Source organism: Pelobates fuscus, chromosome 5, assembly GCF_036172605.1.
Source record: "Pelobates fuscus isolate aPelFus1 chromosome 5, aPelFus1.pri, whole genome shotgun sequence".
NCBI classification, from domain to species: domain Eukaryota; kingdom Metazoa; phylum Chordata; class Amphibia; order Anura; family Pelobatidae; genus Pelobates; species Pelobates fuscus.
Window position 1 is genome coordinate 114,773,098 of NC_086321.1, and position 18,350 is coordinate 114,791,447.

The 18,350-nt window shown below is 40.4% G+C and overlaps 1 protein-coding gene across 1 annotated transcript in view; it reads left to right on the forward strand.

Annotated features, from left to right (window-relative positions):
* Positions 1-482: 482 nt before the first annotated feature.
* CHSY3 (chondroitin sulfate synthase 3) overlaps positions 483-18,350 on the forward strand; it is a 349,778-nt gene continuing 331,910 nt past the window's right edge. The window contains exon 1 of the mRNA XM_063456953.1: positions 483-1,551. Coding sequence (XP_063313023.1) covers positions 897-1,551 — 655 coding nt within the window. The 5' untranslated portion in view covers positions 483-896. The remainder of the gene's footprint in view (positions 1,552-18,350) is intronic.

The following is an 18,350-nucleotide window of genomic DNA, read 5'->3' on the forward strand; positions in this document are numbered from 1 at the left end:
AGGTTTCGTAAATGTTTATTTGGATGAAGTAACTATGAAAGAGTTAACAATCGATAACGTTAATAATAAGAATACTGAGCCTAACAGAAACAGTTACATTGTTCCACATGCAGAACTGGGAGGAAACCTGCAGCAAGCACATGGGCTGCTCCCCCTCCCACCCTCAGACTGTCAGACACCGGAGAACAGACACTGCTGCTAACAGGCAGCCCCCCTCCTATGGAGATACAAACGCTGAAGGTGGTTGGGGGGACATGATGCAGGAAGATTTGGTGTGTTGCTGAGAGGAAGGAGGGACTATAGGACTGGCTTGTCAACTCTCTATACCTCTCTATTAGGCTGGGACAGTATGGGACCAATCTGATCAACTCACTGAGCAGCCATAGAGGGTGTGCAGAAAAGAGGGGGGGGTCACTGGGCAGGGGGGAGACTGGCAAAGGTGGGATGAGCACTCCAGGCTGTGGAGGAGCTGCTGGCTGGGTTGATGGGAGCAGAGGGAGAAGGTGGAGCAGGAGGAGGTGGATGAACAGCTGCAGCTCCTTGCACAGGGCTAGGAGGAGGTGCTTGTAGCAGTGACAAGCTGGCAGCCCAGACTCTGCTGCCTCACGGCTCCTCCAGCCTCCCTCTGCCCGGCAACTTTTACTCCTAACAAAGCAGCAGGCATTGATGGCAGGCGCTGGAAGTCCTGCCAGGAGTCTGGATTGAAGGAGTGATCTGAGGCACAAAGGCAGAGGCAGAATCCCTTCTTCTTCCTCTAGTTCTGTGATCCCTACTGATTGTTTTATTTCCTCTCTCTCTGTAACTGAAGGTCTGTCTGTTCCAGGGTCCTGAGAGAAAGAGAGAGAGAATCCTTAACAAAGCATCAGTGTATACTTTTCCTCTCCAGAAGTAAGAGGATGGCAGTGAGGTCCAGGAGACCATGGATGAGTGTGGTAGTGGGGTTGATCCTTGGATTTACAGCAGCGTCTTGGCTGGTCGCCCCCAAAGTAGCAGAGATGAGCGAGAAGAAGAGAAGGTCCAACGTTTGCTCCTATTACAGCCGTGGAGGGGACAGGGCACAAGGTCCACCTGGTGGGATGAGGACTGTTGAGAGGGGTGACCCATGGCCAGGGAAGGGCTTCGTGCCAAACAGCAGCCCGGCCACTGGAACTGAAGATGAAGAAGAGATGAAGAAAATGAAAGAGAGCAGGAACAATACAAGCAGTCACAGGGGGAACCACAATGGTAGTGGGGATTGGGGTCCCCCAGAAGAATCCCCAAGAAATTTTCTCTATGTTGGGGTCATGACAGCAAAGAAGTATCTGGATACCAGAGCCGTTGCTGCCTATAGAACATGGGCTCGTTATATCCCTGGCAAAGTGGAGTTTTTCTCCAGTGAGGGCTCTGAGGATGTCGTGCTCCCAGAGCCAATGCCAGTCATTTCTCTGGCTGGGGTGGACGACTCTTACCCTCCACAAAAGAAATCCTTTATGATGATCAAGCACATGCATGATAACTACCTGGACAAGTATGAGTGGTTCATGAGAGCAGATGATGATGTGTACATCAAAGGCAAGTACAATGCTACTCTGTCAGCCAGAGCAATGCTGTCACCAATTCCTAGGGAATGCTGTGTTCTAGAAGCTGCAATGAAATTGCAGACACAATAAAATGTATCTGCTTTTCTGTAAATAGAACCAGATGTTTCCCAGGTTATGATACATGGATGCTGGTCAGCCAATGAAAGGGACAAGTCTACTTGTCAAGAGTTAAGAGTTTCTCTCCAATAAAACCAAGTGTCAGTATACAGTGGTACACTCTCACTGAAAACCTATATGTAGGTATTTTACTGAACAGACATGAAAAATGCCATGTTAGTTTCCTGTAAAACCTACTGCTTCACTCTTTCATGTCTGTGTTATAAGAATACATTTCAAAAACACTCAATACTGCATATTTAATTCTCTGTGGACCAAAGGTAATGCACATCCATTTATGCCATGATTTATCTTCATTGACATTGGTTCTAAAGGGATTGCTGATAATATATTACAGAATATTAGATGAATACCTCTAAGTCAAGAAATTAGTTAATTTCTCTATTTTTTTTAAAGAGAGAGAACTGTCTATGAGATTTTCAGGTGAGATCGTCTACAAATATATAAATTATGCAAATATTATAAAAATATTTTGAGACAGAAATGCAGAACCAACACTCTCTGGGGTAAACAGTAATGATGGGGCACACATCCATGTAATTTACCAGTTAGCACCCTATGCATTTTATGGCTGATCATATTATTCAGCAGATTTGATGTGATCTAGAAAATTCACCCAGCAGGTAATGCCAAGCCACATTAATTAGCTTTATAAACAATCAATTTGAGTATATTGCCCTTTCTCTGCTGAAAAGAATGCCAATGTTTTGCGCCCAGATAGACTATGAGTTTATTTAGAAATCCAGGGCTCTGCTCACTAAACAGTGAGATCTGATGAGTTGATTCATAGACTGAATAGTAAAGTTAAAGTTCAACCATAAGCTCAATTTTTAGAAGCGTTGGTTCCAGCTCCAACTTTTTTGCTATGGCCTTAATTTGCAAATTATTCTCAGTTTACCACAACTCACTGTTTAGTGAATAGATCCCTCATGTTCTGGTCCTGGAAAGTTACAAACTGCCCCCAACAATAATGCTTTTGCCACATATTTAAGCATGTAGATATGCTAATGACACTTACTAGCTGTCAATTAGCAGTTGCCTATGAGCTGCCATGCCTAGTACAAATTCCTTTTAACTCATTAACACTAAGCTGACAATTCACTGAATAGTATAAGTATTCTCTCTTCCTCTCTCTTCTCTCTTTCTCTTAATGGGATTTTGTTCACTTAAGTTTTATTTAATATTTAAGCGAATTGCAGTTAGAAAAAATAGCTGATTTGGATAAAAATCTCAATTTTGGATAGTCACACATATTTGACTATTTTAGCCTAAATGTTTGGTTTTCAATTCACCATAATTCTGGTTGTTGCTTATAACCCCATCGTGTGTTATGTACCCTGTAATATGTAATATTTGCACACAGTTGTGTACTAGCATTTTATAAAGCAAAATATAATTTCCATACATTTATTGAGTTCTACTTCTCAATATTGGGTTAAAGTGTTGTAGTATATCATCAAACACTGAATAATATCATCTTGCAAATTATTAAAATTCACATTTCAGGGAAGATGTCTGACATTACTCCATACACATGTCCTACTCAGACCCACCCCTTCTAAGTTCAAATCTTAGTTGGCCTTTAAATATGTGCTTTTAACCCCTTAAGGACACATGACATGTGTGACATGTCATTATTCCCTTTTATTCCAGAAGTTTGGTCCTTAAGGGGTTAAGAAGGTTGTGTAATGTTCACAGCACTGAAACATGAAGGAGTTAATAAAAATAAAAAAATTCTGGATATTCTGTTAATTTCCAAAGCGATGGAACCTTATCTACAACTGTCCCATAGCTGTCAACTAATTTACATATTCAGATGTAATGTGTATTATTGTTTTATTTGTTGGCTCCTATGCTAAATGGCAATATTTATGTTATGGTTAAAATGCCACTCTTCTTTAGATAATTTACTGCAGACTATACATTTGCTTTTTATTTGCTACATAAACTGCTTTTAAAATAAACTTTGGTGAAAGGATTGCTATTATCAGTCACATAATAAATAGCCGGTGAAGTCATACCAACACATATATAAATTACAGGAAAATTAAACTCTCTCCTAGAGGAGCATGCTGTTCACTGTTCCATTACAATGTTGGCAAGGTTAATACTAAGTGTGAGTTAAACCATCCATTCAGGTATGCTCTGCATCACTTGTCTGTCATTACACAGAGACTCAGGTTGGCACTTTATACACATAGGGATGTATAATCAAAACAGTGAATTGTGGAGAATTGAAAACTATAATTGCTACATTTAAGGGTAAGCATCACAGCTGGGGAAAAAAAAATAAGTATTTGGCTGAATATTGTTAATTCAGTTTTCATGTAACTATTTAGCAAATGAACCCCATAGCATAAATATTTAACATGGTGACAAAAAAATGATATATCTTGAAAAATAGGTTGCAAAGTGGTCTTATAGTGTATAAATTGTAGTAAACTGACAAATTAACCTCAATTCTGCTAAATCCAGTATTCCTTGAGCTAACAGAGAATAGAAGTCATTTAAGTGTAGTTTAGAAAAACAATTAGAGCCAAATCATGATTAGAGGTAGCTTAATTATCCACTCCGTAAGCTGTGGGGAAAGTGTGCAGATTTATAATGATATTTTCAAATTCCTATTTAGAGATTTTTTTTATTTTATTGTTTTAACATTTTTCCTGTTGGGTGCTGCAATCAATTCACATTGCAATGAGCCATATTATAACATATATGATATGTACTATTATAGAATGCAGCAATGTATATTGAATTTCCTACAGCATTCATACCATATTGTCAAATAATAGTATACAATTTATGTAATACGGGGGGGCGTGGCCGACCACGGAGCTACATGGACGCACATTGACTTAGCTCCTGAGGAACCGGGCTCAATCCACAACAATCGGAGACTTTCTTAAGACATGGGTAATCACAAGAAGCAGGGTTCAACACAAGGACAATCGGGGAGGACTCCCTCAACAAAACCGGGAGCCCTGACCCGTTACTTTAAGGAAAACCCAAACCGCGAGGAGGAGGCCGCAACCATAGCTGGCGTAATGGCGGATACAGACCCACATCCGAATAGCCCATCGGCCTCAGAGATCTCACAAACCTCGACGGAACTAACAATAGATACAGATTTAAAATCGATACTGAGGAACTTACCTTCCAAAACTGATCTCCACAGCATGAAAAGCGATCTTCAGAGCTCGATTGATAAATTGGAAGCCTCATTCCATAAGAAAATGGAAGGTATAGGAACGGAGGTCCGGCAGTTGAACCTCAGAGTGGTAGACCTGGAGGAGGAGAGGGATATAACTCAGGCCCAACTGACAAACTTATCGACGACATTAAACTCCTATGCATATAATATGGCAGCCACACAAAGACACATAGATGATCTGGATAACCGCGGGAGGAGGAATAACCTGCGGATTAGAGGCCTACCAGAATCCCAAGGTGAGAGCCTGGACACTATCTTGTCTGAACTTTTTAATCTCATTCTGGGGGAACAAAGCGATAACGTAATCCTGCTTGACAGAGCTCACCGCTCATTACGCCCCAGAGGCCTAACTCCTGATACCCCTAGAGATGTAATCTGCAGAATTCATTATTTCTCAATCAAAGAAAATATCCTCAAATCACTCAGGGATACTTCCCAACCCCTCCTCTTCCACGGTCACCCCATACAGATTTACCCGGACCTATCTCGCTACACTTTACAAGCCCGAAGGGCCCTAAAACCCATCACCGAACATTTAAGGAACAGGAATATCAGGTATCGCTGGGGATTCCCTTTCGCCCTAATTGTTAACCACAAAGGCATGCTTCTAACGATATCCTCCATCCTAGATGTCCCTCCATTCCTTCAGGCACTAGATTTACCGAATACCACAGTCTTAGACTGGAACGGGCAACAACCCCAACAAGACACAGCAAGCCTTCCACAGAGACAACGCTGGATTACGCCTGCTAAAAAGAGAAGAAATGACCAACGATTTATATCGCCGACACAAAGATCCAAATTACCTCCGGACGATTCAACCCGCAGGAATCTACAATCTCCGGAATAAGTGACTGTTTGCACCCTCAACAAGAATCAATATATCACGACTCACGACCCATATTACTCAATGGTCAACCAGATGAAGACAACTACATGCTACTCAAACCTCCCCTGGAAGCGGACACTGACCACTCCACCCAACCCTATACTCCCTACCCTATACCCTGTCAAAGCGGAACCAAAAACTCTCCTAATTAACAGTTTATTTTTCCTTAGCTTCCCTTCAGAGGACAATTTGTGCCTTCTGAGATAGTTGAAGGTAAAGCAGACAGAATGAGAAAGACACCTGAACTACCAGTGGGTACAACCAGACTCAACAAGCACCCTCCATTTTCTCTCATCAGGTTGACTTTGCCTGCCTGCTCATTACACAGGTCGTATCCAAAATACTATGAACTGTACAATTTGTGTTATATGCAAAACTTGATAATCCACACCACCAGTGAGACATGCCTCTCTGAGGCCGTTATCACAAACGAATTAATAAGTACATGTATTGCCTACATACCTCTAATAACTTGAATGTAGTTCATTGTATGACATTATCCCCCCCCCCCCACTCCCTCCCCCCCCCCTCCCCCCTAACTACCTACCATCCAATTTCCTGGTATTCCCACTCCATTTTCCTTCCTGTTCTCTTCCCTCTCCCCCCCCCCCCCCTATATCCGCTCCGTTAAGTCTCTGGTATCCGACCTGATTTATTTACATGTCTCCCGAAATAACTAAATGACTGTCCAAATCAAAGGATTGACACACCCGGGATCCTTAGCCATGCCACGGATTTCCCCAATTATAAAAGGGTATCTATCGGTTGCGCCTAGATAGATCACCCATTCTCTCTCATTACTCGAGAGAAAACCCCTATTGTAAGGGGTAAGGTACGTTTAATTAATACAGAACCCCATCCAAGCTACACTAACGCTTGACCACTAGAAAGTGGGTTCTGAGCTCTGGTGGTACTGATCAGGCTGCAGCCCCTCAGACCACCTGCGCTACTAAAGTCGACCTGTAAATCAGATTACTTTCTAAAACTTATTTCCCATTCATTGTACGACAGGGTAACCATTTTCACATATATTACCACTGTTTATCCTTTCAATTGTTAAATTTATACTTGTCTTTTCACTGTTCATTTTTCTTTTTTCGTTACTGTTAACGAGTGATTATATAACATTTTACATCTCTGACTGTTACTTCTGCACGTGGACGTGCATCTCATCTAAACGTATATTGAAGTGTATACCTATCACCACAAGATAAGGAAGTTCAACCATAACTCTGTAACAGACTCCATTCCAGCACACACACCTAATAATGACAACTCTAACAATATTAACACAAAACGCCAAAGGCCTAAACACCCCTGAGAAAAGATCACTGGCCTTGTCTGACTTCCGCAGACAGAGGGCGGACATAGTTTTTGTCCAAGAGACGCACCTCCGCAAGGGCACAAATGTAAAATTACGCAATAAAGATTATCCACAGGGATACTATGGCCATTTCTCAGAATCCAAATCTAGAGGGGTGGCGATACTGATAGGGAAACATTCCCCATTCACTATTCGAGAACATCTCACAGACGACTCAGGTAGATTTTTGTTTGTGAAAGGGACGTTAGGCTCAACTATGGTAACGCTGGCCAACCTATATGTACCTAACAAAAAACAAAACCAATTTCTGAACAAAGTTCTACAGAAACTATCAGGGTTTCAGGAAGGTATCCTAATACTAGGGGGAGACATGAACATTTCCTTAGATGGAAAACTAGACTCCACAGCTAAATCACAACCTCATCTGACGCAAATTAGAAAAAAGATAAACTCTACCCTATACGAAGCACAATTGTTTGACTGCTGGAGGCTGCTTCATCCTTCCCGTAGAGATTTCTCTTTCTACTCTCCACCAGCGGGCACATATTCCCGAATCGACTCATTATTTCTTCAACACAGGTACCTGTCCCTAGTGACTGCTGCCGCTTACGGTCCGATCACTTGGTCTGACCATGCCGCAATGACACTAACACTAACAATACCACATCTGCCACACCCCTCCACTCAGTGGAAATTAAATGACCTACTCCTTAATGACACAGACACCATATCACATATAGACAAAGCAATAAATACATACTTTGAAGAGAATACAAATCCAGATACCACACTACCTCTCCTATGGGAAGCTCACAAAGCAGTCATAAGAGGGGAATTCATCAGAATTGCCTCCTCAGTCAAAAGAAGCAGAGAACGAAGAGTGGCCCAACTAATGAGGGAACTAAAAACACTAGAATCTACTCACCACGATCAGGACCCATCCCTTGACACGTACAAACTAATTCTATCAAAAAGAGCTGAACTCACGACAACTCTACATCTCCATGCTAGACGCAAGGTTACTTTGACTAAACACCTCTACTATACCAAGGGGGGTAAGGCGGGGAGATTGTTAGCGCAAGCACTAAAGCCAGATAAACAAACCACATTCATCTCAGAAATTAAAACAACCGCTGGGAAATTAACAAAAAACATGCCTGAAATTAGCAGAGAATTCCATAAATTCTATACTAGCCTCTACAACATCGCAAAAGTACAACCAACTAGCGAGCAGATACGCACATATTTACAACCGAGAATTCAAAGAACAATCCCACCCAATGAATTAGCGTTCTTGGATGAACCCATCTCAATAGAGGAGTTTCATAATGTAGTCCGATCACTACCTACAGGTAAAAGCCCAGGGCCAGACGGCTATACGGGGAAATACTATAAAACTTTCTCACCAATTCTAGCACGACCATTCATAGAGGCATATAATACACAAAAATTATCAAACCAAATCCCCAATTCTGCATTGGAGGCAACCATCACACTCATCCCAAAACCAGGCAAAGACCCAACTGAGTGTGGAAACTATAGACCAATATCTTTGATAAATATAGATCTGAAGATTTTAACGAAGATTATGGCGAACAGACTTAAAGCTTTTCTCCCAAACATAATTCATACCGATCAAGCGGGCTTCGTGCCCGGTAGGGAAGCAAAAAATAACACAACGAAAGTCCTGAACCTGATTCACTGGGCCCAATCACACAAAATACACAGCGCACTCCTTGCCATAGATGCCGAAAAGGCATTTGATAGGGTCAACTGGTCTCTCATCACACATACGATGCAAGCCCTGGGCTTTGGCCCACGATGGATGGAATGGTTGGCAGCAATCTATTCCAGACCAACGGCACGCATACGTATTAACGGCCAACTATCACAGCAGGTCCCAATTACCAACGGGACGAGGCAAGGATGTCCACTCTCACCCCTACTATTCATACTAGTTCTAGAGCCATTTCTCCAAGGAATAAGAGACAACCCAAACATTAGAGGCATCCAAGTAAAGGACCATGAATATAAAGTCATGGCTTTTGCTGATGACCTCCTCTTCACAATAACAAACCCGCTAACCTCCATACCAAAAATCATCTCAGAAATGGAACTATACGGCAAAATCTCCAACTTTCAAGCAAATATATCTAAATGTGATTTGATGCCTATCCACTCTACCAAATACCTGAACACACAACTCAAGAACAGGTTCCAATTCACTTGGCAACCCATTTCTATCAAATATCTAGGAGTACACATACCACAAACAAGTAAACTTATCTTCAGCCTCAACTTCCTCAAATTACTAGACAACATCACCACTGACTTACACAACTGGAACAAACCATGCTTCGGTTGGTTCAGTAGAATCAACATCATCAAAATGAACGTTCTCCCACGCCTACTCTACACTCTTCAAGCCCTTCCGACCCAATTAAACACCAATTTCTTCTCCAAAATTAGGAAAACATTCACTAGCTTCATATGGTCAAACTCACAACCTAGAATTGCATTCGAAACACTTATAAAAAACAAAGACAAGGGGGGGTTAAACTTTCCAGATATTGTCTCATACCACAAAGCTGTCCACTTAAGCAGGATCTACGAATGGACAAGGCCCGTGCCAGCCCACCACTGGGTCCAGATAGAGAATGAATTCTCAATCATTCCCTTAAAAGACCGTCCATGGCTAGCGAATCCACCAGCCCAATGCGGAACACTCAATGGCCCTCATCCTACCATCACACCTACATTACAACTATGGCACAAACTGACACGAACTACCGAAATATCCCCCTACCCCTCACCATTATACCCACTCACCAATAATCCTAATTTCCAGGGAGGCCAGTCAGGTGGGGCCTATGCTAACTATCACTGTGGCTCCACGCTACGGCTACGGGATATGGTTACTAATAACACACTGAAACCACTACAGCAATTTTTCCCCTCCAATCCCCCGACCGGTAACCAATTACTACACTACACCCAACTAAAACAGTTTATCACATCCAACGATCTTCTACCATTGGGCAACCGTCCCTTGACTGAGTTTGAAAACATCTGTGAGAAACACAAAATTACGAAAAAACTATTATCCTCTCTTTATCAAACAATCAGGGACTCACAACCGCTAGAACTCCCACAATGTACGCAAAAATGGTCACAAGAGTTACAAATAGAGATTACCCCCAAACAATGGCAAGCTATTTTCAACTCCACGCATAGAACTTCCACCTCTCTACTAACGCAAGAAAGTAATTTCAAACGTATCTCTAGATGGCACTACACACCAGAGAAAATCCAACAAATACACGGTAATGAGAAAGCAAAATGCTGGAGATGTGACAATACCACAGCACATCATGCCCACGTCTGGTGGCAATGCCCAGTCATACATAAATATTGGAGCAGAATACACACTCTTATCCAGTCCATAATGAATATTACTTTCCCACTAGCCCCATTACAGTTCATCTTCCAAGAACTTCCCCCAAACCTCACCCTAAATAAACCACAACGCACACTGTTTAAACTTTTGACCATGACAGCAGCTCAATTGATCCCTAAGTATTGGAATCAACCGCAGGCTCCCACGATCAGGGAATGGATCAGGCGAGTAGAAAATATCAAACAAATGGAACTAATAACGTATGCCATTTTGAAAGAATTTAAAACATTCACCGCTACCTGGGATCCATGGACACGTTTCATGGTTGCAACTAGTGCAACAAAACCCAGTTATACAACATCTCTCCCCTCTCTCAATGACCACACTTCTTAGAGAAATCAGTTATACCGCCCTCATGTCCACGCTAACCACCCATCACAAAAAACACTCCATCAACTTGCTGACAGTTCACAATGACTCTAACTATTATATCTAAATAACATACGAGGTGGCACATTTAAAAATGTTGGGATAGAAAATCTTACCGTTAGAATTATTTTGTCTATTTTCTTTAGGATTTATCCTTCTGTACCCTGTAACCACAAAATGTAATCACTTGTCAGCAATGCATGTTATAACACGTATACCATATCGTACTGGATTATAATTTCTTTGTAACAGTGAAAAATTTGTTATATGTAACTTAAGATTTCATGTAAAATGTATGCCTATAAAAGAATAAAAAACTTACAAATTAAAAAAAAACAATTTATGTAATACTATTAATCCTATTTGTGATATATTATCCTTCTGAAATTGTGTCAAAGTAACCAGCTACTTGGTTTCTTAAGGACTCCAAGTATTCTGTGTAGGGCATGTCATGGTAGCCAGTCAAACATATTGCCAATGTTTTTATAGCAATCAATCTAGGGAAGATGTTGAGATTATTCTACCGTGACAGAGATACCTGTAGAAGCAAAACCACAATCTGAAGTGGGTCCAGGCAAATGAGACCGGTTTGTTTACTGTATCCGCAGTAAACCTTGTTTGAAGTAAGTAGGAGGCCATTACCTCAAATGCCTTGATGTGCATATGTCACACAGTGCATATTATAAAATGCAATTAACATACACAAACAATATAATGCAATCTATATAGTATCTACTACTATACCATCAAATAATATGTGTTTTTGAAAATACCATACAGTAAGAATGTCATCACATACTGCAGGTAAAATGCAACACCGGTACTATAATTCACTGTGCACAATAACAAAGTCTACAGAGTATCACACGGTAAATATATATTGTCATATATTTAGCAAAAAAAAGTTTTGTTAGTGGCATAAGCTCAAGCAGTGTCTTATAGTTTTGTATGGAGTTGGACAGGCTTTATCAAAAAGTCTTATTCTTCATAGAGTCTAACAGCACCATACAGTATAATATAGAAAATGCTGAATGTGGCCTATTGTCCAAAGCCAGCTAAGCAGTCTCTGGATCACTCTCCAGCTGTGTAATATGCTGTCACTGCTGTATTTACCTAGAACATAAAGTGTTTAACCCCTTAAGGACACATAGCATGTGTGACTTGTCATAATTCCCTTTTATTCCAGAAGTTTGGTCCTTAAGGGGTTAAATAATCAATCTAAGCACCAACATCACTACAGTTTTAGCAGACAAGTAAAACAAATTCTAATGACATCATGGAACATCGTGCCATGTTATTGTCAGCAGGCTTTCTGGCTTTAGATAAATCCAAGTATCAATGTTTAGGGCTCCCCTATATTAACTGAAGCCAGATGTAGTGGCCTTGTGTTAACAGATATAGCAAGTGCTCAATGTGAATTATGTCACATTCCATTGAAAAAGCATGGACGAACCTTTGTGTACGAAACATCTATGGTGACATAACTGCTGATGTCGCATGGTATGGTACCAAGGTGATCTGAGGGGATGGTGGGGTTTTAATAAGTCCCAGTATGCCCTCCTAGTGCCTGGTCACATTGCTGATTTGATAAGGCATTCGTCTCAACAAAGAAACTGGTGTCTGACCATTGTGTCTGAATGACTGCTACAGATTTGTTGATTATCTTTCATGAGTTCTGCTCAGTAACACAGAAACTAGCATGTCTCTCTCGCTCTCTCTCTGAAGATTATAGTTTATCATGTTTCACCTAGGTAGTATAATTGTATTGTTGCTTGCCCACTAGGCAAATAATCACTGTTTATGTATCAGAATACACTATATGTTTATTACTATGGCAATGATTTGTCCTTCCTATTCTTGGGTTAATAACCTTACAGTGAACCTGTCATCTACAAATCATGTGCATAGCAACTTTACATTCCTGAAGAGTGCTCCCTGCAGACTTCATTCACACAGCATGGAGTTCTAGGTTTCTTGTCATAGTTTTAGATGCCATCTATACTGTTATACTGACTACATGCTGATGGTAGGGCAGTATTTATTTTATTTTTAAAATAAATATACTATATCCCCATAATCATTGATTGGCATCAGCATTTGCTGTACAATCTTTTCCTTTACTGTAGGGCTTAGGCAGGATTTGTTTCTGTACAGGGCACCAAGTTTGGGATAAAGTTTGGATGCAGGTTTTTCTATGTGGAGGCCAAAAGATAGATTGTGGTCTAACAACATATCCAAGTATTTGAAAGAGTGGACTGCAGTCAATGTGCTATTTGATTTTGTTTTGATGGATAGGTGGGAATTGTGTAATTTGTCAATGTGCTATTTGATTTTGTTTTGATGGATAGGTGGGAATTGTGTAATTTGTGTAATTTAGGTACTGTTCCAAAGATCATTGTGACAGTTTTGTCAGTGTTTAGGAAGGGTTTGTTTTTTGCGATCCACTTTTCTACCTCTTTCTACCTCTGTAAACTGGTCTTGGAGCACAGCCTCAAGCTGCAGTAGATTGGATTTGCTTGCATAGATTACTGTGTCGTCTGCGTACATGTGTACATTTGAGGATTTGCAGATCATTTATAAATAATGTTAATAGTAAGGGGCTGAGAAAGGAACCTTGATTAACACCACATGTGACTGGGAGAGGGAGGGAGTCACTGTCAGAAATGGATACATATTGCGAGCGATCCGATACATATGATCAAAACCAGGTTAGCGAACAATCACCAATACCTGAGTTTTTGAGTTTGTGCAGTAGTATGTCGTGGTCTGCTGTGTCAAAGGCCTTTGCAAAATCAAGGAATATAGCTTCAGTTAGGTCTCCTTGTTCCATGCCAGTTTGGATGTCATTGCAAACTTTTAAGAGGGCAGTTGTAGTGGAGTGATTCGGGCGAAAACCTGATTGATCAGGGGTCAGATAGTTTGATTGTTGGTAATACTCACATAGTTACACATTTTTTAAGATTTTTGACAATACTGGGAGAAATGATATTCGGCGATAGTTAGAAACCAAAGTAGTGTCACCACGTTTATGGATAGGCACTACTCTTGCAGTCTTCCAAAGTTTGGGTATGTATCCAGACACCAAGGATTCATTAATTAGGGTTGTGACAGGTTTAGCAAATGCTGGCGCACTGAGCTTCAACAGCATTGCTGGGATTTGATCAGGTCCAGAATGGTTTTTCATTTTTAGATTATTAAGGTGTTTCTTAATGACACTAACAGGTACAGGTCTAAAAATGAACTTGTCTTTATTGGGTCTTTGCCTGATCCACATTTGTAATTTCAGGATGCGTGTCATTTATTAGCTTGGCAATCAGGGCAGTAGAGCATCCGACAAAATATTTGTTAAAGGCATTTGCTACATCTAAGAGAAGTTGCAGGGTTTGGTTAACCACTTTGACAGTGGAGGGTTGGGAGTGGATTTGGGGAGTTTGTAATTTATTTATGACTTTCAAAAAGTTTTGAGGGTTTGATAGGTTATTGTTCAGATTTTCTGAGAAATATTGGGCCTTGACCAATTTTGTTTGCTCTATGCATATATTTCGCCATTGTCTATATGCACAGTGACCGTTCATAGAGCCAATACGCTTGAACTTTGATCACAATGAATTCTGAAACTGGTACATTTGGATGAGGTCAGCTGTGATCCAGTTCATATGTGCCCCTTTCACTCTCACCTTACGCAGTGGGGCATGCAAATTCCAAACTTGTAGGAGTTCAGACTGAAAGAATTCAACTGCACAGTCTAGATCTGGGATAATGTTTAATCTGTGCCACAGTAGGTTCTTGATGTCATTAAGAAAAGATTCAAGATTAAATTTTTTTTGAAGGACCTGGTGATTTTATCCTTGGGAGAGGATTTAGTAGCCTTTATTTTGCGCACACAGTACACTAAACAGTGATCACTGAAACTGTTAGGGAGAAGACCTGCCTCCTGGATTCTATCAGGAGAAGTAGAGAGAATCCAATTGAGCAGAGTATGGTGTTAGCTGAAAAGTCTTTAACAGCGAGCAAGAACTATTATTTTTAGGATTCAGCCAATCAATATTAAAATCTCCAAAGACCAACAGTTCACTTTTTAGGTTTTGGGTTTTGAGCTATGGTTTCACTAAGGAGAGGGCTATGTCAGATAGGGAATGCACTGGGGAGCTAAGTGGGCGGTAGATTCCTGCAACAATGGTTGATTTACTGCACAGATCTCAATTGTGCCAGAAAGGAAATCAAAGGTGGCAGGAGGGCTAAAGTTTTGTAAGGGGGTAAACTTCATGGAATTGTCAACATAATAACAATGCCTTCTCCTCTCTATGGTCTGTCATTTTTAAAACATGAATAGCCCTGTATTGCAATGGCATAGTCTGGTATTTTAGTTGTTAACCATGATTCTAAGAGCACAATAATTTTTGGTCTGTAATGGGAACACTAGGCTTGCAGTGCATTCAGTTTAGGGTGTAAGCTACGAATGTTGCAGTGCACAAAAGAGAGGCCTTTTTGAGTGGGGAGATTAGGAGCAGAATTAGCTGTGGGAACAGGGTTAGACTCCACATCATTTGCAAGGGCCAGTAACATAAGGAATAGGAATTTGGGCATCGTTTTGTAAGGCCCAAGGAACTCAAATTCCATAAAGTACAAACTAACTCTTTATTTATACACATGCTAGCAATTTGGCCTTCGCATTATTGAGATGAAATTGTATTTTCTTTAAAGTGTCACTAAGTTATGTCAGGTATGACAGGTGCTCATAAATTATTTAAAGGTGAGTGCTACAGTTAGGAATCTAGGCTTGACAAAGACCCGGTGAATATGATGTCAGATCTGTTAGATTGATAGATTTTGGAATAAAATAAAATAAAAATATTGTTGCCTTGCTCTACCGGTTATGGTTGGCTGCACCATGATACCTACATTTAAAATGATGGGTAATATAGTGCAGTTATTTATGCCTGGGTAATATTTCATTCAGAAGCAAAATTAAATGATCACGCTAACTTAAAAAAAAATACATTCTTTTTAAAGTCTTCAAAATGGGGAAGGGCCTTTGCACCAAAACCACTACCTTAAGATGTTATTGTCTTTAAAGTGTTCATTTAATGTCCGTGCTGATAATTGTTCCAATGCACTTATATTTGCTAAAAATGGCAACATACAAGATAAACAAGTTATTTAATTCCCATCATCCCGAGCAGGATAATTGCTTAGCTGATAATATGGAAACTGCAGTCAAGCAACAAATTCATTTGTACCCCTGTTGTTTCCATTGCAGAATGGCGCAAGATGTTTACTGCAATGAAATCATTGTTTGCCAGCACAATGTATCTGCTGAGAATATTATTGATAAATATAGAGAGCACAAACACAGCATGTCATTTAAAATGGTTGTATGATGATGGCACCTATGATAAATGGACCTGATTGTTCACAATTTTCTTCTGCCCACGCAATATTCATTTGAAATTTCTCACGCTACAATGTAACGAGTTAGAAAACATGAAGTTCAATAACTGAGCAGAAAAGTTACTGCCAATACAAATACAGAATGTCACTATTTTATGACAGATTGTAAAAACAAAAATTCTACTCGAAGAAGCAATCTGTCTTTGTCATATTTTTTTTTTTTCTTTTATTTCTCAGACTTGGTCTCTGATCTTTGTGGATCCCAAAGATCTTTACTGAGTTGCACCTTTAACTATTTGACATCTCATCGTCATGGAGTTGTTAGTCGATGGTCAGCAATGAGTTCTTGTCTTATACAGTTCTTGACAGGTCTTATGGTAGCAGTGCTTGTGAGTTTCATGGAACCTTCATGACTGTACATTTGCTAGGATTGTCAAAGACTGACCTACTTATTAAAATGTAGTGATGGGGAGCTAAAGAAGACAAGAGCACAGTAAGACAGGCTGGGGGAAGCTCAGAGACACATGGAGGGAGCAAACTGACAAACAGAGTAAGCTGAATTAGATAGACAGAATTGAGTAGCTTGGGAACAGACAACGAAGGTCTAAGAGACATGGTCTTGGCTGCATATTGCTGTTGGATTAGGAGTAACTTAACCCTTTTACTTACAGGCATCCGGGTGGTACAGAATTCTCAAAGACTCCCTAACTCCCTAAATGTATTTATTTACAGTGCGGGAATGTTACCTTAAAAGGGATGCATAAGTTGTGTGAGGGGCAAATAAGGCCGTGTAGGAAGCGAACCAAGGGTAGCATAGTAAAGGAGGAAATAAGTTGGTTGAGGTGTGCCGGAACCGATGTCGCGGCAGGCCTGTAAAAAAAGAGGGCCCAACCAAGAGGTGTAATGAAAATATAGATAGAGGGAGTGGAGGGTGGGGACATGCGAATTGCTAAAATCTCGTATGGGACGGCTGAAGGTGAGTAGGGGGGGTTTATGTAGGGTAACATGCCACTCCCACAACTGCAGGCCAAGCCTTTGCATTTATGGTACAATAAACAATTTGCCCTTCTATCCATTATCTGATCTATTTATTGCTTTTACACCGCTTTCTCAGTTCTTTCCACCATTTCTTCCTTCTTACATACATTCTTTACATTGTTATTCATCTTTTTAAGGTAAGTAAAGGTTTTGTGTGATGTTTATGTCTGCTGCTTTTTAAAACTAGAGGCAAGTTTAACTGAAACGTTTACTATATGTGTGTGAACCATAGATAGTTGAATGTCGAGGTCACATTCCTCTGACACAAAGACTGGCTATGAATTTTTTGGGCTGAATCCTAGATCCAAATTACATTTGTCAGGCCCCTGCTGTACATGGAATGTTTGGGGTGACTCAAGGAGACGTTCAAAAAACATATTACTATTCTTTTAACCATCTCAAAAGAAATTGATACTTTTGGGGAAAAACCTAGGATGTTTTGTCTATTTGAATTTATTTTAATAATAAATACATTTTATCCAAGAAAATAAATGCTAAACGCCAAGCTAAATAGCTATACATCAATATTTTTCAAGTAGAAAGAAAACATTATAGAATGGAATATGTTTACTAAAGGTATAGGCAATCTATCAGAGCTACTTATCTGTCTTGCACGTATTATCATGCAAGAGTGTCCCTTTTACCTGTCTCTGTGTGCATAGTATTTTATAACTGTAGTTATTTGCTTCCCCTTGGTCAAAGAAACTGCAATGTATCCCTCTTGGTTTTAAAGAAACTGCAATATTTTCTCAGCAGGGTTGAGACTACCTCTTGTGGCTGCCTTCCAGACAGCCACTAGAGGCGCTTTCTGCTGTTTCATAGAGCTTACCTCCATGAAACCGTGCTGGATGATGTCCACTATCTCCTAAATCACCATAAGAAAACTTTGATTTAAGGCCTAATTGAGTTAAGGCTTGTGTGTGTGTGTGCGTGCTGTGTGTGATGGGTGCTGTGTTTGCGTGAGGGTGCTATGT